A 21419-nucleotide genomic window follows, 5' to 3' on the forward strand; every position below is an offset into this window, starting at 1 on the left:
AGCAAATAAATCATCCAGGCAACTGAAAGAAGTGGCTGATATTTATTCTTTTTATAGAATTCAGTCAAAACAGTTTTTTTCAGTGCATTTCAGCCCAGCTCACTTTTTGAGTGAGGCAAGGGTAGTCAATCAAATTAGAACAAAGATCACTTACATATATCAGTGTAAAAGGAAAAATACAGCTGTCCCAGGCGACACTGCTTAGTTGGTGACACTGCTATTCCCAGTTAGGCAGCAAAATGAAAGATTTTCTTTGAAGGATCAAAGTGCATAACGGTCCTTAATTCAGGCTGTACAGTATGTCAGTATGTAGTCCCTTGCACTTCAAGACTGAGGTGGAATAGCAGAAATTAAGACATTACACAGAAGATAATGTAGTTCTAGTTTTAGAGAAATGTATTAAATTAGTAGATTATCAACATACTTTAAGGTAAATATATGAAGATTGACATGTTTTTGTGGAAACAGTTTAGGTGATTACCCAACTTAGCAGATCCAGTTCTAAACTAAAGAAGCAATATTCAGACATGTCTTGGATGATCTGCTGGGGTGAGCAGAAAAATGAAGGAATGTTATATTTTCCTCTGAAATATTTAACTACAGAAACAGTAAAAAAGCAGCTCATTTAATACTAAGGTGTAAAGAGAAGTTGGAAAATTGTCTCGAATATTGATTGTTTTTGGTACACACAAGTGGAGTTGGGGGAATATAAGAAAATTGTAGAATACAGCCCCTTTAATATGATTCAACTTTTCCCCTCTTTCTCTCAGGTATACAGTTGAGGAAGGTGCAGGAGCAGAGAGAGCTGGAGGCTAAGAAAGAGCCAGTGGGCAACGACGTGGCCACTATCCTGTCCCGCCGCATCGCCGTGGAGTACAGTGAATCAGACGAGGACTCCGAGCTGGACGAGAATGAGTGGTCTGACTGAGGGAAGAGAAGAAAGAGGGAGGCACCAGCAGATGAGAAAACAGGAGGAGGAATGAAAGGAGAGGATGAAAGACAGAAGGAGGAATGAAGGGAAAGGATAAGAGAACGGAAGTAGGAATGGAGGAGAGGATAAGAAGACAGAAGGAGGAATGGAGGGAGAGGAAGTGTGGGATGGAGATTTTCCGGACTGCTTAACTTGAAGTAGCAGACACGCTTTTCTCAAAGCAGAACCGGAGCCCCCAGTCTTTGTGCATGTCATCATCCACAAGCAGCAGAAGCTAAAGATTGTTTTAGTAATACATGAGCACCTGGGCAGTTGCAGCTATTATAAGAGTCAGTATTTTAAAGATGAGTTAAAGTAATATGTTGTATAGTTCTTGTATAGTGTTCATCAGGTTGGCAAGGTGTTATGCCACACATACAGGCACAGGTGGCAGCATTCAGATTATGACAGGGATGCACTGATGCAACTTTGTCTGTCCTGATACTGATATCTGAACTCATACTGTCAACTGATCCGGTTCTCTGGCATTCTGGTTTTATAGTACAGAGAGACACATAGACATGCAGCAGAGACGACTACTGTCCTGACCTCATCCAAAGGATCTGGATCTGAGCATCAAAGACATCCTTTAATAGATAAGGTATCAGTTATATTAAACCCAATCTCTTTCCAGTCTTTTTTTTTTGCGTTCAGCACCACTGTTGTAGAGGTGACGTAAACAAGCATCATCAACAACCTGTGGAGATGAGGCATGTTTTCAGAAGTTAACAGATCGAATTGTCTGGCTTGGGAAATTATTTTACAGTGGAATATGACCACTCTGCAGTGACCGGGGGTTAACTGTGTTTGAGTTAGGTGCATTGCATTGAACGCTGGCACATAAAATGTTAGAGAGCAGCTATTGCTGTAGCCTATTTTTGCCATTTACCATGAGTAACATGCCACTAGAAGCACATACAGAAAACACAATGTTTTTCATTTGAAACTGGAGGAAAAGTTGCAGTGTTCTGCCTTAGCAGACATGCCGTTTCTGGTTTAAAAGCAGCATCTTTCTTGACAGAGTACAATATGCACAGAAAGTGAAGAGATTTCACTGCAGAATATTACAGTAGCAGATTCATCAAATAGGTCTGAGTAGATCGTAACAAATATTAAGACATACCTAGTGGAGGCTAATGTACCATGATGCACCACTGTTTTTAGGATTGTGTAAATGAATAATATTGTAGACTGAATGTAGATCCTTCACATGATTAGTAGTGGTGCTGATACCTTGCCAGTTTATCAGATCAAAGCTAAATTTTGTAATGGAAATTTCTAATTGGAACGAAGTCTCTTAGGTTTTGTCACAGCTTACATTACTGAGTGTCCCCAGCAGGATGCAGCCCACAGTCCATGACTCTTTTGCAATCCGTCACGCTCCGTGTGTCGCTGCCGTCTGCTCAGTTCACAGCTCCTCACCCTCACTTTCATTCTCTCCATCGGTCTTCTTCACTTTTTTTTTTTTTTCCTTGCCGTTCTTTGCAATTTTCTCCCTCCTCTCCCAGATGGACAGCTGTGACATCAGTAACAGCATTGAGAAGAAGCAGCTGGTTTGCTGGTCATCTGTGATGTGGCTGAGGACTCTTCAGAAAGAAAAACAGCCTGAAAGTGTGTTACAGGCTAAAAACTGTTCAAATGTACACACACAAACACACATTTTCCATCAAGAACAGTTGTGATTTTCACTCTTTGCCCTCTTGGAAATCATACCAAAAATCTGAGTTGCTTAAGTAATGGACCTATCTGCTCCACCCACTGATGTGTTCTTTTGTAGCATATGTGGCTAGATTAGACGTTTTACATAATGTTGGCCAAAATTCTCTTAAACCAAACAAGATATTGTAGCATGCATTCTTGCCAAATTACCTCCAATGAGGATGTATTATTCATGTCATAGGGCTGGGCAGTATAATGGTAATAAAGTATACTACGGAATTAAAAATGGTGCAGGTTTTTCAAAATTATAATGTGAAATTTTTATTCCACATCTAAACAGCCAAATAAACCCACTTCAATTTTAGAGGGGCTCACTCACTGTTGCTGAGGAAGCTCACCAACAGGAGGAAACTTGGAGCCATGGGAAGCCTCACAAAAACGAAAAAGAGCTACAAACACTACATAATGTCAGCTTTCACTCCAACACAGTCGCTTAACTCTGCACTCTCAGATATCTTTTAAATGGGTGTGGCACATTTGGCCTTGTGACTTAGCTAATGTTAGCTTAGCCAAAACACTGCAGTCCCAAAATGTCACTCCAAAACGACTCACTGCACTTTCGCTCTCTGAGACATCAGTTTATCATGTACACTTGTTTCAATAGAGCATCAGTTAGTCAGAATTAAACATATTGTGCTGTGTGGCACTAGCATTCTGCTAACTAAAGCAAAGACACACGTTTAGTTGATAATGATTCAAATCTTAAGGAGTGAAGTCGAGTAACTGACGTTAGAATGACGGAAAGATCGAATTAAATACGCTGTATGTTTTTTGGATCTGTAGCCCGATCGGCTAATTTAGCACTAGCAGGCTACAGATCCACCACACAGTGTGTTTAATTTGATCTTTCAGTCCTTCCAACTCCAGTTCCTCGACTTTACTCCCTACAGTTTGAATCATTTTTATCTAAACTTGTGTTGGTGCTTTAGTTAGCAGAATCAAACATGTTCTGTGGTGAGCGGAGCTGTTATCATGCTAACCAGCTCCTCTCCTATTTTATATGCTTGTGAAAGGTCACAGTTAAGAAGGATTGAATGTAAATAGTTTTTCACGTAATCATGATAAGATTAGCATGTAAGCATAACATTTTAAGCTGAAAACTTTATGTAGCAACAGTAAATAAAGCAGGCTACAGTTTCTCATTAGGTTGAACAGAATTTTAGCCAATGTTCCGTAAAGCTTACCCAACCTAGCAACAGTTGCTATGGAAAAACACATTTGTGGGTGGAGCATGAATAGGTCAATTCAGTCTGAGGTGCCAATGCATCAATATCTGTGGGCCAATTGCTCATATAGAACCTTAAAAGACAAGAAAACGTCTACCTAGATACATAAACTCTGAATTTTGTTTGTTTAGTTTTGTGGAATAATTGCTCTTTCACAATATTCCAGCAAATGGAATTATTAAACTGTAAAGACAATCTGGGTTACATATTATGCGATATGCTTCCTTTAAAATGTTTATTTTGTGAAATGATATCATTTAGGATATCTTTAATGCTAAACTGATGATATTAAGATTGGGTGTGTTTTGTTTCTCATAACTTAAAGCATTCTCTGTTTTTTTGGGAAGTACTCTGAATATCTACAGTAGACTTGCAGTGCATTGTATTGATGATACTTCCTATATAGGAATTTTTAAAGTATTACTCTGCACATCTTTCACTGTTTTTCTGTGTAGCATTCCAAAAAAAAAAGATATAACATTCCGCTGTAGGTAAAAAGGGTCCCACTGTCTCCAGTTACATGGTAAGATTTCAGAGATTTTGCTATAGCAGAATCTGTACAGTAGCCACATTTACCATACAAGCCCAACAGGTGTATCTCTGTATTCACAATAGTAATGGTTAGACATGCTTTCACCTGTTTTGACTGAAGAAAGTTTGAGGTGAATTCCATTGCCTTTTAGTTTCTTTCGGTGCTCATTTCATTTCATTTTTTATTTTTGAAAAACTAAAGTGTACAGAATGAGAGCACCTAAATATTTTAGCTTTATTTTATTTATTTGCTTAAATTTGCCAGTCAGCTGGCTGCACAAAAAAGGAAGCATCAACTTACACTTAAACTAAATCTTTAGCTATATAAAGAGTTGTGTGTATGGCCTGCAGTTTGTAAAATGTAAAATGTCTTCTGTGTTTTAAACAATGTGTTATATAGAATTTTGGTAAAACTGCTTGTAAAGTGATTTTGCTGATCTGAATAACAGACAACAAGCATTTAATGTGTCTTTAAGAAGAAGCTGTAGGCAGAATACAGTATGCATGTCTCGATGACCAATAAAATATCACCTAAAGACACACTAGTGCTGTTAGTCACCCTGCTGTGTACACTGTTCTGAATTCATGATGTTTATTTACATATATATAAACAATGTTTCTAACTTTAATGTATGTCAAAGGTTTGGCAAGAAATCAGTTTACACAATTTCTACATAGCTGAGTTAATATCAATCAGCAAAGAAATGTTTGGTGTTAAGTTTTGCTTCTTGAGATTAAAACTGAAGCTATTAACCTAATGTTGCTAAGAAATGCTAGATGTCAATAGTCACCCAAATCTTTTCCTTAAATACTTACTTCCACTGAAATTGCTCCAATGTTTCTTTTGGCTCATACATAAATACTATATCAATGCATCCATTATTTGTAGTATAATATGGAGAAAAGGCCAATATCACTGATTTATAAGCAACAGAGTTTGACTGACTGTGAAACGTAACAGTCGCATTGGGCCAAAGATTTTATCAAGGAGGAGACAGGTCACCTGCTGAATCATGAAGGAGAAAGCTCATAACGCTCAAGATGTCATCTATTTATACAGAAAGTCTCAACCATAAATAAAATGGCCAATTGGTTTTCTGATATAGTAGCACGTGGGAAAAGCTTATCCTCTTTGTGGAGATAGCACAGTAGCTAGAATAACCTGTGGAGTAACTACAAACTATGGATGCTGTTTTTGTCACATTTGAAACATTATTTGTGGCTTCTAGTTTCAGTTTTATGGATCTCTCTCCATTCAAAGAGAGAGGAGCCTGATCTTGTACAACTTTGACTGGGTTTACCATCTGTTTCTTACTTTCCACCAGTTTCTGATGTGGTGGTGTTTTGGTTTGAATTGGGGCAGTCGTGGGCTGGAGATTAGGGATCCAGCCTCGTGACCGGAAAGTTGCCGTTTCGATCCCCAGAGCCAACAGCACATGACTGAGGTGTCCTTGAGCAAGACACCTAACCCCCAACTGCTCCCCGGGCGCTGCGGATTGGGCTGCCCACCGCTCTGGGCAAGTGTGCTCACTGCCCCCTAGTGTGTGTGCGCTCACTAGTGTGTATGTGGTGTTTCACTTCATGGATGGGTTAAATGCGGAGGTGAAATTTCCCCAGTGTGGGGCTAATAAGGGTAAAATAAAAAAAAAATAACTGCCCGGGGTTGCAAAGATGGCTGTAAAGTAGACTTACTTTCCTGTAATGATTTTTATATGGCTGGGCATTGCTGGGGCTTTCAAAACACTGTACACTTATGGGCCACTTATTGGAAACACTCCCCTTATAGCTCATCTTTCCTGTACAGCTTGTGACCGTCATCTGCTAGTCCTTCATCAGTGCATAATTTCTGGCCAGTAGACCTCTGTTAGCTGGATGTTTTGGTTGGTGGACTAAACCAAGCAGTGAGCTGAACTCCACCGCTACGGTGCCTGATAGCCTCATGTCAGCACAACATGCACTACTGTGATCATTACCAGGTCAGTGGGTTGAGAACAGTCCACCAACTAAATAATATCTGGTCAACTGGTCTTGTAGCCACAAACTGAATGGGGTAGAGGGTGACAAATCATCAGCTAATGGACTACAGTCTGTAATTGTGTATAGTATATAGGAGGGCAGTAGTGTATGAGGTAGATGGCATCGCTGCTGTGCTGAGAATGATCCACGACTCAGCAGTGGTCCTATGGTGGTCCGTTTCCAGTAATCAATGCTGTAAAGGGGACTCATAAATTCAGGGCAAACAGTGACTATAACAGCTAGGCCTTCAATTTGGGCTATAACTGTCAAAAACATGAGAGGGAAAAAAACCCGCCTCTATGATAACTTCTAGTATCCCTGTAGGGAAGCACGAAGCTAAATACGATTTGCATTAAATTTTTTGGGCAGTTTTAAGCACAGACATTTGAATCTTCTAAAAACACATTTCTTGTTTTACTTAAAGCTTGTGGCAAACTTATTAGGATATATTAAGAAATTAAGAATTAGCAGTTTCATTGTGACTATTTTGGTAAAGAGCCCTGATATAGACCTTATATAGATCCATTTCTATCACCCCATTAGGCTGCCACTCATATACAGACAGTGACGTATCTAGAAGTCCCATAAGGCCTACAGTGACTTTTTTTCCTCAAGAAAAAAATGAAATGAAAAGGATAATTAGTTGACTCTGTTACTTTGAAATTATGTTGATGTTGAACGGGTTAGGACTTCTCTTCAGTTCCTGAAGTCCTAACCAATAGGAGAGCTCACTTAGCTATATCTTCCTAGATACTTCAGAGAAGCATTTCCTGATTGGCCAATTTTTCCTTTGTCTGGTTCAATCATTTAATCCTTTTGTTTCGATTAAAAACTTAACAAAGCGAGAGTAGTACAGTACTACTTGCAATGTTTAAATACAAGCATGAATCTATTGAATAAAAATGAACCAAAAGTTAGGGACATGTATTTTTTTTTAGTTCACAGAAATGATTAGGCCTCCTCTGAAAGCAGACGCACCTAATAAACTGGCCACTCTGAGATGTCCTTGAGCGGAGAGTGTCCCCGCAGTAGGCTCTGCAGTGTGTTTCTCTGACGCACCCCTGAGCTGCACAAGCGTCATACACTACTGTCATTTCTCACATCTGTCCTCCATTTAGTGTCACTGCCCCCATCAGTGGTGTAATTAGAGCTACTGGTGCCACTTTTCTTTAGGGCTAGTGTGAGGCAGGAGTTGCAGGGACTGATGGGAAATAAAGTCTCCTTAGGGTCCCCCAGGGGCAGGCGGGGTAATTACAGTTGAATCACTGATGTGGCACCGCTGAGTACACGGTGTACTCTGTTAAGACTGTTTGAGTTTACAGTTTCATTCAGCAAATTGACTGTTTGTCAGAAAGAGGACGGCTCTGAGGAAGGAGAAAGCTCTGAGTCAGCTCATCACCAGCTAAAAGATTAAATGGCCTCATAATGAAAAAGCCTGGCTGTGCTCGTGCCGCACTCACCCCTCGCTCCTCTCTCCTGTATTTTTGCTGTGACTGTCTTTCTCTTACTTCCCTTCACTGAGATTCTGCTCTCTCGGGCCTCTCGCTCTTGGCTGAGCTCCTCAGGAGTTCATTAAAAGTGTCCTGGCCGTGCACGAGCGTGTGCGCGCTCCCTGCCCTCCTCTCGCGCGCTCTGACTCAGTGGAGTCGGTGACGCCGCCGCCTCCCCGCGCGCTCGGCTCGCTTTCACGCGGAGGAGGAGCGGTGAGTCATCAGAGCTCTCCCCAAGCGCGCGCGTGTGTGTTTGTGTGTGTGGTTTAGGTCTTTGTGAGTGAGGGACATTGTGACCAAATGTCCCCAGTATAACTCCAAACACGACCGTGTCGGCGTTCCGAGGACGTTTAGTAGGTCCCCAAGAGGATTTATTACAAAAGGCAGCTTCTATGAAAAAAGGGGCAAAGTCCTAGCAGTCCTCCATACTGCAGCTACAGTTAGGTAAGCACAGCATTCAGTTAAGCAGTGAGCTAATGCAGACAGCGGTGTGTTATTGTGATTGTGTGAGCAGCCCACTAGGTGTCGCTCTGTCTCCCTGAATCTCCCTGTTTGCTGAAGGTGAGTCAAGGAGCTGGACGTGACTCTCCATCTTTTTTTTGTCTTCTGCCTGCGTCATATGGGGTAGCGATGCTGCACCCTTTGTGTATGTGTGTGGGTGGCTGCAGCTGCAGTTTGAGTTTCAGTGTACAACTACAACCATTACATTTATCGCCATACCTAAAGGGACACTCCGACCAAAATGAGAAATTTAACCACCACTGCACACGTATTTGCACGTAGGGCTGCAGTAGTCGTCAAAGTCAAACCTTCTTATTTAAAGACAGGAACAATCTTCCAGTGATGTGCCTTGAAGTAGAGTTTGAAAGCCTGAAGTGTTTGGGAAAGGCTTTTTTCAGTCGGCTTTATTGCCATTTCTTCTCATTACAGATGTTGTGAGAGGAGCACAATGTAGTTTCTGATGGACTTGGTGCTACATTAAACCCAGAAGAGCAGCGGACAATACATACAATGGTGATAGACAAACGACACAAACGCTACACACTAAATTCTTTATACAGTTAGTATAGAACTACTTTCTGTACAGGACAGTAAAGAAAATAGAGCAGCTGTTGGGCTGCAGCAGCAATAATAGTTATGTGTGTGTATTTTTAATCAGTGACTGATAATTAGTATTTAGTAATGCAGATACATTGGATAATAAACCTGCAGGCAATGATGATACAGACTGAAGTGACTGAGCGTATCACTGCTGCCGGAAGAAAACCTTGAATCTCCATTTTTGTCATTTTTCAGTTTTTGACATAATGTGAAAATAACTGTTACCCTTTACATTGCGCATAAATTTCATGAGGAATGGACTAAAGGAAATGGCCCAAAAGGACTTGGTTAATAATTCTGGTTCCATTGATTTACATTAAAAGTAAAGTAGGTTTTTTTCCTTTTCCTGTAAAGTTACCATTTTGGAGATACAAGGTTTTCTTCCGACAACAGCGATATAAAATGGCTGAGTGCAGAAGGTAAAGTGCAACAGATAAAAGTGAGCAGCAAGGCTGAGGTAGCGGTTCAATAAGAGTGTGTAGAGGTCCATCATGCAGATCCATTTAGCTGTCTGATATCCTGTGGGAAGAAACTTTTCATGACTCTGGAGGACTTGGCTGAATGCCCTTTAGCCTTTATCCACATGAGAGTGGTGTAAACAGTCACTAGCTGGCTAATTGAATGATTAATCCTATTGAATTGAGTTGCTCCCATAACACAGAAGAAGTTTAATAACAATCTGAGATCAGTGCAAGACCACTAAGACTAGCTAGCAGGGATGGGGGCTCAAATCAGTAACTCGACCTTGAGCCGCCCTTAATTGTAATGTTGATTAATGTCTCAGCTTAGACCCACCTCTTAACTGACTTGAGACTCGGACTCAAGACTAAAGACTTAAAGTGAAATTTCAGTGTAAGATGACAGACCCAAGGCTTAGAAAGTTTCAGATCACATTCATTTAAAAGTAACTAAAAGTTTATCTGGATTAGCTATTGTGCTAGCTAACCAACATATTTGGTATATAATTAACAGATTAACCAACCATTTCAAGTGTTGCCTCTTTCCTTTAAAAATGCATAAATGCATTTACTGCATTTACCATAAAGTTATTGCTATTTGTACTACAGCATATTGGAGTTCATTTGTAAGAATTATAATTCTCATGCAAAGACCATCCCCACAACCATTTTAAGGGCTGGATTAAAAGTAATTGGATAAAGTAATATAATCATAAATTTAATTGCTATCATTAAAACTTGGTTGCAACCCTAGGGCTGTGGTGGACATCTAAAATAACAATAACTTTCATGACATTTAGATATTTATAGACCTGACTGTAACATTTGGACCTGAAAGCTCTTTTACAGTTTTGACAGATTTGATATTATTTAGTACAATTTTTACAGATTTGACATTCTACAAATGATACTTCTACTCAAGTAAATCTGTGGAGAAAGTCATGTATTTTTTTGCTCAGCTCTGCTTATCCATACACATTTTCACATTTAGTTTTTAATTCCTTTTTTCCATTCTGCTCAGCTTTGATGTATTCATGCCTCACTAGTAAACTTTACTGTTTTAGTCTAGACCAAAAGCCTGCTGAAAAGAGAAGAACAGGGCCTGAGAAACTTCAGCTCCTGCTGATGGATGCTGGACGTGCCAAGATGTTCAACTGCAGTTCTACCAGGAAGCTGAAAAGTTCTTGGACAGAGAACTTCTGGTACTTTTACTTTGACTGGAATCATTATTTCTTTTCCGTAACAACCCTTTTAAATTTCCTGAAAAGTCTTGTTTTAAGCTCTTCTACCTGCACTTGCCTTCAAGTAAAGTGATGACCTCTCGTGTCCACAGTTGGAGCACCAGATGTTGCTCCGTTCTCCTTCCACTCCTCCATCTCCCTCTTCTCTGTGGGTATCTCTCAGCCTCTCTGGTCCCAGAGCGTGTTACGTAAATCTGAGCAGTTCAATAATTCATGCGCAGCCCTTTTAAGCTCGACCTGAGTGCGTGAATATGCCTCCCACACGCACACACACTCACTCACACCTGCAGCCCTCTCACACTCACCTAAACACTCATGAAAGACAATAGCCTGGAAGAGTTTCTTGCATTTTATTTGACAAAGTATTTCTTTTCCTCATTTTGTTCTTTTTCTCTTCTCTTCTATCGTATATGTACAGTATTAAAAATAAATCATTTTCAATAAGGAGTACATTCCACACGTACAGTGCAATGTGTAGCATGTCCCTCTTGTAAAGTGCATCGTACTTGTCATCAGATTAGAGTTCACAATACAAAGAGAGAAACACAAAAAAGAAAAAAAAAATACTAACTGGTAGTTTACATCACAGTATTGTTAACCCAGTCATCATTTCTTGCCACCTGCTTGTGTTACGATTTTTCCAGCTGAAACGGAGCCCAAAGTTTGTGCTGATAGTTGTGTCTCAACGAGGCTATCGTTTGCACTCTATGTTGGTAGGACATAGGAAAGATTGCTGGTTATAAATAGAGAGACATCATTGGCTAATCAATAGGACTAATGTGCAATTCTGTATCATAATGGACCTCCTATAGATTTAATAGTCACATTACATTGAGATGCTTTGTCTTAGTGGATAGACTAATTCTCTCTCCCTCTGTCTCTTAGGATGCCTCCTTTCCCTAATGTTGTTCTATCAAGGGAAAGCAAGGACTTGAGCTCTGCTTAATGGCCCAGAAAAGGGATTTCAAGCTCTGAGGATAAATTTAACATGCCTCACATTTTCAGGCATTATTTTTAGCAGAGCCACTTTTAGGTGTAACAGAACATCCGTGCGGTCGCAAGGCGTCTTTCAAACGACCTCTCTCTTGCTCTCTTTCTCTCTCCCTCTCTCCGTTTGTCTCTCTTTCTGTTTGGGTACGCAAGCAGCGACGTCATCCAGTCGCACCACAAACCGCAAGACTGAGGTATGGATGACTCTCGCTATTTCTCTGTCTCTCTCCCTTTCTCTCTATCCCTCCCTCCCCCCTCTCTCCCTCTTTAGGGCGCTCTCCAGAAACAGCAGTCCTGCAAACTGCAGTAAATGGCAAACGCATGCTGCATTTTCCATATCCATTCAGGCCCACACTTCATATGTTACCACATATACTAGTTTCATAGTAAATATCAAACAGTATCTAAGCTCTGTCTACAAAGGCATTTTTTCTAGGGATGCACAATGATTTAGGAATCATATCAGCAGGTAATTGCAAGAAAATGACTGGTATATTGGTATGTTTAGATTTGACTGCTATTTCAAACTCATTTTACATGGCATATTTATTGCACTGTGAAACAGCAGCTTGTGTAGGCGTTGCTGGGCTACTGTGCTAAAATATCTTACTCATTTCACTGTATTTGATATCCTACCAAAATAAATATTATTTTTCTTTGAGAGACAAGTCCAGGTGGATCTACATTTTATCAGCATCGGCATTAACAGATTTTTACAAGAAAAACGTTGGAGATCAATCAGACCACAATTTCCATATCGCTGCATGCCTAATTGTTTTCTAGCTGCTGTTTTGTGGTTGGACCTGCTTTAAAGAACATTGGTAAAAAGTCATTGTAGCTCATTCTGCCATTCCACAGCTAGTTTGATACATCTAACATTGAGTTTCCTGTTTAAAATACCATGCTGCACTATGCTGTTGTACCTGATCAAAGAAGCTAGAAAGGTTGGAAACCACATACAGTTTCCACCATGCTAATGTTAGCTCACAACAAAACTACACTCAAACTGTCCTAACGGACTGACCTTTCATATACATGCAAAATAAATAGCATTTGAATTTAATAACTCACTCTAAATCAAGATAAGTTTACCAAAACTTTCTCGATAGGATTTTTCGTGCATCTTAGCAAAAGTTGCTGTGAAAGAGCACATTTGTGGGCAGAGCTTAGATAGACTACCAGTAAGTCTTAGGGTTCAAGGGCCTAACCGATCCGGCTGAGATAAAAAGGGCATGTTCTATCTTTGCCTGTGTCCGCCTTCTTGGCAGCATCTGATGCTATGATGACATCTATGGTGTCAGTGATTAGATAGGTCACTGCTGAGCAGGTGGCAGGGGGTGGACGTCCATCTGTCCACTGTCTGACTCGGACGAGGACTACCCCGTCCAGCACCAGAGTCAGGGAGAAAAGCCAACATGACACCATGTAGAGGGAAGTGGGCCAAGAGGGGGACCAGAGTAATGAATAAAATGCCAATAGGATACCACAAAATCAGGATACCCCAGCAGCAGGGAGCACTGACCCATTACATTACATGGATTACATGGAACTACCCACAACTGGTGAGAACATGGTTTCAGCTTTTGTAATTGGTCCAGATATGATTGCACTCACACAGTTAATAAGCAGTCCATCAGTTTAGGTCATGGTGACAAGGAATCATATTGATACCAGCTTTCCATGAATCAGTGTTGATTCCATAATGAGAATATTTGGGGAACTTTGGGAATCAGATCATTAGTTTGTAGGACTTCCATCAAATTTTAAATCTATTGTTTCAACATGGTGATTTCTGATGATGACTGGTACTGTCCTGTAATATGTTACATCCTGCACAGTCTTTAGTGAAGTGATGGTAGAAATCATAATTCTTAGTTTTTTTGACAAATACACTGAAATCAACAAGTAAGACACTACTAAAATTATGGCACTTTTCGCATCGCCAACACTCAATTTGCTTGTGTTTTTTTCTGTCTTTCTTTTTTTTTAAGAAACCATCAATAAGAATACAGATATTATATACATACACACACGCACACATTGACGCCACCATGTCATAAAACTCATGCCCTGATGTGTATAAAAATAGAATGTATCCATACAGCATTGCATAAGAAAAATAACCGTAGTACCCCTGAACAAACTGAATCTATGGCATCCCATTGAGTATAGTTCTGTGGAGATACGATACTTAACAATACAGATTGGCATCAGAACATCAATATTTGTATGTGTTTGTTATGTATTAAGGTGGGGTGGATTATTATTATTTTGTTTTCTTTAAAGGGGGGCACAGTGTGATAGGTCACTGAACCCCACTCAAGATATGAGTGAGTACTATATAAACATACAATTAGCTCTATTTCTCTTTTTCTTTCGCACACACACGTTTTCTAATAAATGTCGAATGGAGCATGTGTCCACAGTGTCCAGACTGTGTGACAGCTCCAGAAGAAAGTCCATCAGTTATAGTGTAGGTCACCAAATGGCTGAGGTTAGTCAGAGTGGGCCAGCATGTGTGTATGTGTGTTCTCAAGGTCTACTTTCAAACCACCACAGCTGGTTTCAAAGCACCACACTTCCGCTTCAAAGAACAGAACCCACTGTCCAACCTGCATCTTAGTTTGTTCAAGTCATAAGGTTAAATTAGCTCTGTTGATGGCCTCATTGAGATTGTAGCATTATCAATGGACAGCACACATTGATAGATTATTGCAAAGAGCAAGAAAATAAGGCCAAAAATAAGGTCATACGTTTCAAATGAGGGGCGACAAAAGATCATGAGGCTCTCCCCTTGAAAAACACAAGGCGCTGTTAAGCTTGCTGTCTTTGTTTGGTTACTTTTAGATGGAAATGAGGAATACCAGCATCTGTTTTATGTGCTGTATGTGCACCATTCTGAAAATACTGTGTTGGAGACTCAAAGTAATCATTAACCTTGATTCAAACCACTCCATCCAGGGTCTGCTGGCCTAGTTATCTGATCCCAATATGAGCTATTTATGAATGTAGAACTATGCGCATGCTTGCTGGATAGCCAGGCTTTCTGACCACATAAGTCTTGATGGAGGCTGCAATTTCATATTATTGCTGTCATATTCTGCTTTTTTTTTACAGTACTTTGCAGAAGTTAGAGACCACCCATTATTTATTTCATTTCAGATATAACAGTCTGTAAGTAGAGGTTATTAATTTTTCAACAACAGGAAAGAAACTTACAAAGAAGACTCTCAGATAAATACATCTTTTTCAGCATTTTTTGTGTCTGCCTTTGACCTTCATTACAGCTTCCATTCTTGCTTTCAGTTTTCCAAAGATTTTTTTTCCAAAGTTCAGTTTTAGGAGTTGGTTGCATTTTCTGCTTCTTGTGATCCCAATGTCCCCAAACACAATGGTGTTGAGATCTGGACCATGGGGTGGTCAGGTCATAGTTTCTTGACAGCTACTTATCCTTTCAGACTCGTAGTGTTGTGTTGTCTTCTCACCGTGAAAGAGAGCAAACAGATCTCTTTCAAGATCTGAAGCAAGATTTTAAGATCTGAAGCAAGACTTGAGTTAATTTAAGCACTGTTCATTTGATGGTGACAGTTTTGATGGTCTACCAGGTCTGGCATTGAAAGTCCCACTTTCTCTCTGTATTTTTAATAATTATTTTGGAAACTCCTTTTTTTGTTATTTTCCTTGTTCTTAAATGCTGTTTAATCTGGAATTTAAATAAATGAAGGGTGGTCTCAGACTTTTGGATGGTACTGTACATGGTATGGAAGTGCCAACTGTCTTACATTGTGTGAATGTTTCATAACAAAATAGACCAATAGAAATTGTCTAAAGTTTCTTGGAATTGAATCTCCCTACATTGACTTACATTGAAGGCTAAGAATGTTTTGTCCTTCTCCTAGCGATACAAACTTTTGTTCCAGCGACAATATGAAAGATGTCATCTTAGATCATTTACTAATGATCTTCACTTGCAGCAACCCCTGTCCATATACTCATCTTACCAGAGCTCTTGGAAAATTGCTTAATAATGATTCAAACACAGTCCTCCATTCTAGAGGAATAATAAAGCCTTGAATAAATTGGAATAATGTAACCTATTAATGCCTTCTTCTGCCATGACTGTGTCTGGTAGATTTCGCTCAGATTTCCAATTAAACATCTCATTCAAATTCATGTGAGAGCCTCAATCACTCTGTTTCTCTGACATCCTTTTCATCACCTACCAAAGTTGTGAAAACAACGATCCGTCGCAGAACAATGAGCTAACGAAGTAGCAGTGGATTTGGCAGGCAGCAAAACGGCAGATTGTCAGCTTTCACTGAAGCGTGTGAAATTTTGCTAGTGGGACCTTGTTTTTCTTAATGTCATTCATACATTTTTAAAGGGACATGGAAGGAGCTTGGTGTGAAAAAAAAAGAAATGCACAGGAACAGCCATGCTTTTCTGCCAGCCGCTGTCCATGGTCCTGAACAATTTAAATCTATTACTATATTAAACCAAAATGCTTCTGTGGTTTGTTGACTAATGAACTAATAACCAAGTTTTGCAGGCAAAGAACAAATACAGTCAACAGTGCAGCACAGTTGGCTGAAATAACCAATATGTGCCATTTTTTCACTCCTGAAGCTTCTCCTTGAAGTTGCTGTTTTTTATCAAGGGCGTTTAAAACGCACTGTGCTTCCTCTATGTCTACTGGTTTACCAGCTGCATTGTCAACTGATAAAGAAAGAGGCTTTGAGAACTTTGCAGAGGCTTCCTTGGCATCATAATGGGCTTGCTGAGATGGGCAGCAGATTTGGACTAGTTAGCTAAATACGGGCTATAAAAAAATCAATGCTGCTCTGCTATGGCCAAGTCCATGAGGGAAAAAAAGAGCACTTCCTTTTTAGAGTGCCAGAATTGGGTTCTTTGACTCACTAGGTCTGGGTCTTGTGTTTCACTGACCTTTAGATATCCTTCTTTCCAATTTTAAGATAAATATATGTGCATTGCCTTCATAATGGTGATGAAACTTACTGCACTAAAAACGTTGTGTTATACTACAGTGGACAAGTCATGAGATTTTTAACCTCAGTGACCACACAGCACGATAAGCAAAGTTGGTACTGCAATGACATTGAAGTGTATATACAGGTGTGTTGGGGTTTCTTTGTTGTTGATGCTGTTGTTGCCACTACTGTTGGCTGTTGTGTTTGGTAGAAAAGATCCATCATGTATCCACCCGCTATGCAGGCATAGCGTTAAACACTTACACAGTAGACCCGCAGTAGTAGTAAGGTCCTCAGTAACATCTCAGAAAGTCTTCAGTTGATCTGCTCTAAACGTCGCTGGACGTCCTTGGCCGGAGGGAGAAGTTGGTCGGGATGCATCCGCAGCAAGCCAGCCAGAGAGACTTCTGGATATCTGGGTTTCTGAATGCATAAATGATGGGGTTTATGACCGAATTGCATGTGGCTGGCAGCACAGTGGCATATGTGTAGATGGTGGGGTAACTGGAGTCGGCCACGATGGAGTACATGGCAAAGGGCATCCAGCAGGCGGCGAAGGTGCACAGGATTGCGGACAGCGTGGATACTCCCTTGGTGGTGGAGATGGCGGCAAAGTGGTGCTGCTGCACGGCGATCTGCTGTGCGTGACGGAAGGCGATCTTGCAGATCTGCAGGTAGAGCTGCATGATGAGCGCAAAGACCAGCAGGAAGGTGACGGCCAGTGCCACGGCATTGTTCTTGGTCACTGGGCGGCACACGCTGCAGCGTGCCTCATCAGCCAGGCAGTTCCAGCCCAAGGCAGGCAGCAGGCCCAGCGCCACGCACACCAGCCAGATGAGTGCTAGCATGGCATAAGTGAAAGTAAGAGTGCGCTCCGTGTTGTAGGTAAGAGCATTGTACAGTGAAAGGTAGCGGTCCACTGTGATTGCCAGGATGTTGAGGACAGATGCTGAGAAGGCAGCAATCAGCAGCCCCACAGAGGCCAGCGTGGCCAACTCAGTGTCCAGCGCATAGATGGAGATGAAGTTGAGCACTAGGCCAAGGCCAGCCAGCAGGTCAGCCACAGCCAGGCTGCCGATGAGGATAAAGGTGGGTGCACGTAGGCTGGGAGCGTAGAAGAGAGCTGCCAGAACCAGAGCATTTTCGCAGGAGATGAGTGTACCGGTGACACACAGGGCAACGTCCCAAGGGCTAACAGGGGCCAGCGGGCGCAGATCTGCCCCGCTCCGCACCAGAGAGGAGTTACGGCCGTCCGGCAAGATCCATGTGCCACCCAGAGAGGAGGAAGAAGAGGAGGGAGAGGAGGAAGAGGAAGAGGCGTTCGGAAGGTGGCTGCTCATCGCTGCTGCAAGAGAGTGAATCATAGCTGAGGGAGAGAAATAGAAAAAGAGAAAGGAAAACATCTCAGCGAGAATGACCTGTACTTAATAATGGCAACAACAAAAATAATAGTAATGATACAGATAATAATGATAATAGAACAATTATGTTCTCAGAGCAGCCTGTTTATACACTCTAGAGCCACGTTCACTCCTCCATCAGTAACCCCTCCTTCATTCATCCCTCTACTATTCATCTTTTCATCACTCACCCCTCTGTTATTTATCTTTTCATCATTCATTCCCCCATAATCCAGTCCTCCATCTTTCACCTCTCCAAGTCCTGTCATTTCAGTGTTCATCACTCAATCCTCCATCATGTACATCCCTCCATCATTTTCATTTCTGTTATTTAGCCTTCTACTTTTACTCCATCATCTACTCCACCATTCAGCCCTTTATTATTTAATGTACCATTTCATCTTTGTCATTCCCATTCCTCCAAAATTCCCCTTGCTCCATCGTTCTCACCCCTCCATAATTCTCATCCTTCATTGCTCCATCATTCATCCCTCCATCATTCTCACTCCCCATAATTCTCATCCGTCCATTGTTTACATCTCCATCATTCTCACCCTCCATCATTCTCAACCCCTCCATAATTCTCATTGCTCTATCAGTCACCCCTCCATCATCTACCACTTCATTATTCACCCCTCCATAAGTCAACATTTACTGTTCAATCATTTACTCCTTCATCCTTCACCCCTCCATCATTCATCCCTTCATCATTCACCTCTCCATCATTCACCCCATCTTTCAACATTTATCACTTTATCATTTACTCATTCACCATTCACCCCATCATTTACCATTCTGTTGTTCATCCTTTCACCTTTCTTCTCTCTACAATTCTCCCCTACATCATTCTCATCTCCCCATCACTTTCATCACTTCATTTTAACCCCACATCTACTCTAACATTCCGCCTTCCATTATTTATTCCTCCATCATTCATGCTTGTCATTTGTCACTTCATCATTCCCTCCTCCATCATTCTTGTGCCTCAATTTTTCATCCTTCCATCACTCACCTCTCCATCATTCACTCCTTCATCAACATTACATTTCTCCCCTCCAACATTTATCCCTCTATCGTTTGCACCCTTCCATCTTTCTGCGTTCCCATTATTCAACCCGTCCCAATTTGTCCGTTCATCACTCAGCCCCTCCAGCAGTGTTTACAGTGATCTGAGTTCAGTCCTGTCCTCCACTCAGTCCTGATCAGTGTTGTATAGTTTACAGTGCAACTCCGCTCTCAGACCTGCTGTGTGTTTCTGTTGCCTGCGTTTCTTCCTCGTTCTCCTCTTTTCCAGCGCGCGCCCTCCGCCGCGTTTCTATTTTTAGAAATATTTCTCTAAAAATATGCCGCGCCACCTTCAGTCCGCACCAAGACTTTCTCTCTCTCTCTCTCTCTCTCTCTCTCTCTCTCTCTCTTTCTTTCACTCTTTCTCTCTGCGCGGACACGCGGGCTAATTTTAACGCGTGCGTTCGTTTCATTCAGAAAAATCAGCCCTTACCCCCCCCGCCCCCCTGCAGCAGTGCTCTGGGTATGTCGGGGTATGTTGGGTATACTGGGGGTATCTCCCGCCCCGCTCCCTCTGCGCCGGGTTAAGCCGGACTTGCGCGCCCCTGAAATTCCCGCCGAACGCGCACGCGGCTGTCCGGACGCGGTAACGTTACCTCAGTGCCATGAAGCCGCAGTGCCGCTGTTGTTGTTTCCTTTCTTTCTTTTCCCTTTTCTTTCTTTTCTGGTCTTTTCTCCTCCCCTCCCCCGGGCGCGGTTCGAGCCTCAGCAGTAGACTGTTCGCGCGCTGCTGCTGTTTATCCGGATCTTCGTGAGCTCGTGCGGTCCGAGACGTGCTGCTCCGCGGTTAGCATGGCTAACGGCGCTGGCGGGACGACGGCACTGGCGCGCGTGATACCGCCCCCCATCCACATACACACATATACACACCCCTACACCCCCCCCTCCCCGACAGCACCGATGATTCTCCTCTCTGACGTCAGAGGCTCCCGCACAGTCATGCGCGCATTGGTGAATCAGAGCAGCAGCACATCTTAAATCACCAAATACACCTGAAACATCCTCCTTGTCTCTCTCCTTCCCTCTCTGTCTCTCTCTCAGTCTCTCTCTCAGTCTCTCTCTTTCTCAGTCTCTCAGTCTCTTTGTCTCTCAGTCTCTCCCTGTCTCTCAGTCTCTCTCTTTCTCAGTATCTCAGTCTCTCTCTCTCAGTCACTCTCTCTCAGTCTCTCTCAGACTCCCTCTCTCTCTCTCAGTCTCTCTTAGTGTCTTTCTCTCTCTCAGTCTCTCTGTCTCGCTCTCCCTCTCTCTCAGTCTCTCTCACTCAGTCTTTCTCTCAGACTCCATCTCTCAGTGTCTCTTGGTCTCTTTCTCTCTCAGTCTCCCTCTCAGTCTCTCTCTAAGTCTCTCTCTCAGTCTCTCAGTCCCTTTGTGTCTCTCTCCGTCTCTCTGTCTCTCTCTCTGTCTCTCTCTCCCTCTCTCTCAGTCTCTCTTAGTCTCTCTCACTCTTATTCTCCCATGCTCTCATTTTCTCACATTATCTCTCTCTCAGTCTCTCAGTCTCTCTCTCTCTCCTTGTCTCTCTCTCTCAATCTCTCTCAGTCTCTCTTTCTGTCTCTCAGGCTTTCTCAGTCTCTCTGTCACTCTTTCTGTCTCTCTCTGTCAGTCTATCTCAGTCTCTCTTAGTCTCTCTGTCTCTCTCAGTCTCTCTTTCTCTCTCTCTCTCTCAATCTGTCTCAGTCTCTCCCTCTCTCTCTCAGTCTCTCTCTCTCTGTCTCTCTTAGTCTCTTTCTCTCAGTCTCTCTCTCTCTCTATGTCTCTCTCAGTCTCTCTTAGACTCTCTCTCTCTGAGTCTCTCAATCTCTCAGTCTCTCTCTCAGTCTCTCTCTCGGTATCTGAGTCTCTCTCTCAGTCTCTCTGTGTCTCTCTCTGTGTCTCTCTCTGTCTCTCTCAATTCAATTCAATTCAATTCAGTAAGCTTTATTGGCATGACCATTTTCAGTTACAGTATTGCCAAAGCATTGTCAAAAAGAACAAGAAAAATGAACATTTAGAACAGAGTAACTCTTGAGAATAACTCTTAATGTCTCTTAATCTCTCAATCTTTCTGTCTCTCTTTCAGTCTCTCTCTTTCTCTCTCTGTCTCTCAAACTCTCTCAAACTCTCTCAATCTGTCTCTCTTTAAGTCTCTCTCTCAGTCTCAGTCTCTCTCAGTCTCTCTCTTACTCTCATTTTCTGTCTGTCTCTCTCTCAGTCTACCTCAGTCTCTCTTAGTCTCTCTCTCTGT

General features: G+C 41.9%; 2 protein-coding genes and 1 long non-coding RNA gene across 4 annotated transcripts in view; 2 read left to right on the forward strand and 1 right to left on the reverse strand.

The window, feature by feature from the left end:
• The window catches only part of zgc:109889 (uncharacterized protein LOC553542 homolog), a 44434-nt gene extending 39448 nt beyond the window's left edge, over window positions 1-4986 (forward strand). For both annotated transcript variants that reach the window (XM_017710279.2, XM_017710280.2), the window contains one exon: window positions 771-4986. In XM_017710279.2, coding sequence (XP_017565768.1) covers window positions 771-928 — 158 coding nt within the window. In that variant the 3' untranslated portion in view covers window positions 929-4986. The remainder of the gene's footprint in view (window positions 1-770) is intronic.
• Window positions 4987-8168: 3182 nt separating this feature from the next.
• On the forward strand, window positions 8169-11392 carry LOC108434856. The gene is made up of 3 exons (XR_001858396.2): window positions 8169-8396; window positions 8883-8966; window positions 10576-11392. It is a non-coding gene; the product is annotated as an uncharacterized LOC108434856 (long non-coding RNA).
• A 2255-nt stretch (window positions 11393-13647) lies between these two features.
• On the reverse strand, window positions 13648-20049 carry gpr185b (G protein-coupled receptor 185 b). The gene is made up of 2 exons (XM_017710277.2): window positions 19792-20049; window positions 13648-18096 (listed from the first exon to the last, which is right to left on the reverse strand). Exon 2 carries the CDS (start codon window positions 18092-18094, stop codon window positions 17060-17062), a length of 1035 nt encoding a protein of 344 aa, XP_017565766.1. The 5' UTR covers window positions 18095-18096; window positions 19792-20049; the 3' UTR covers window positions 13648-17059.
• Window positions 20050-21419: the final 1370 nt, after the last annotated feature.

Source organism: Pygocentrus nattereri, chromosome 2 (assembly GCF_015220715.1).
Source record: "Pygocentrus nattereri isolate fPygNat1 chromosome 2, fPygNat1.pri, whole genome shotgun sequence".
In the NCBI taxonomy this organism is placed as follows: Eukaryota; Metazoa; Chordata; class Actinopteri; order Characiformes; family Serrasalmidae; genus Pygocentrus; species Pygocentrus nattereri.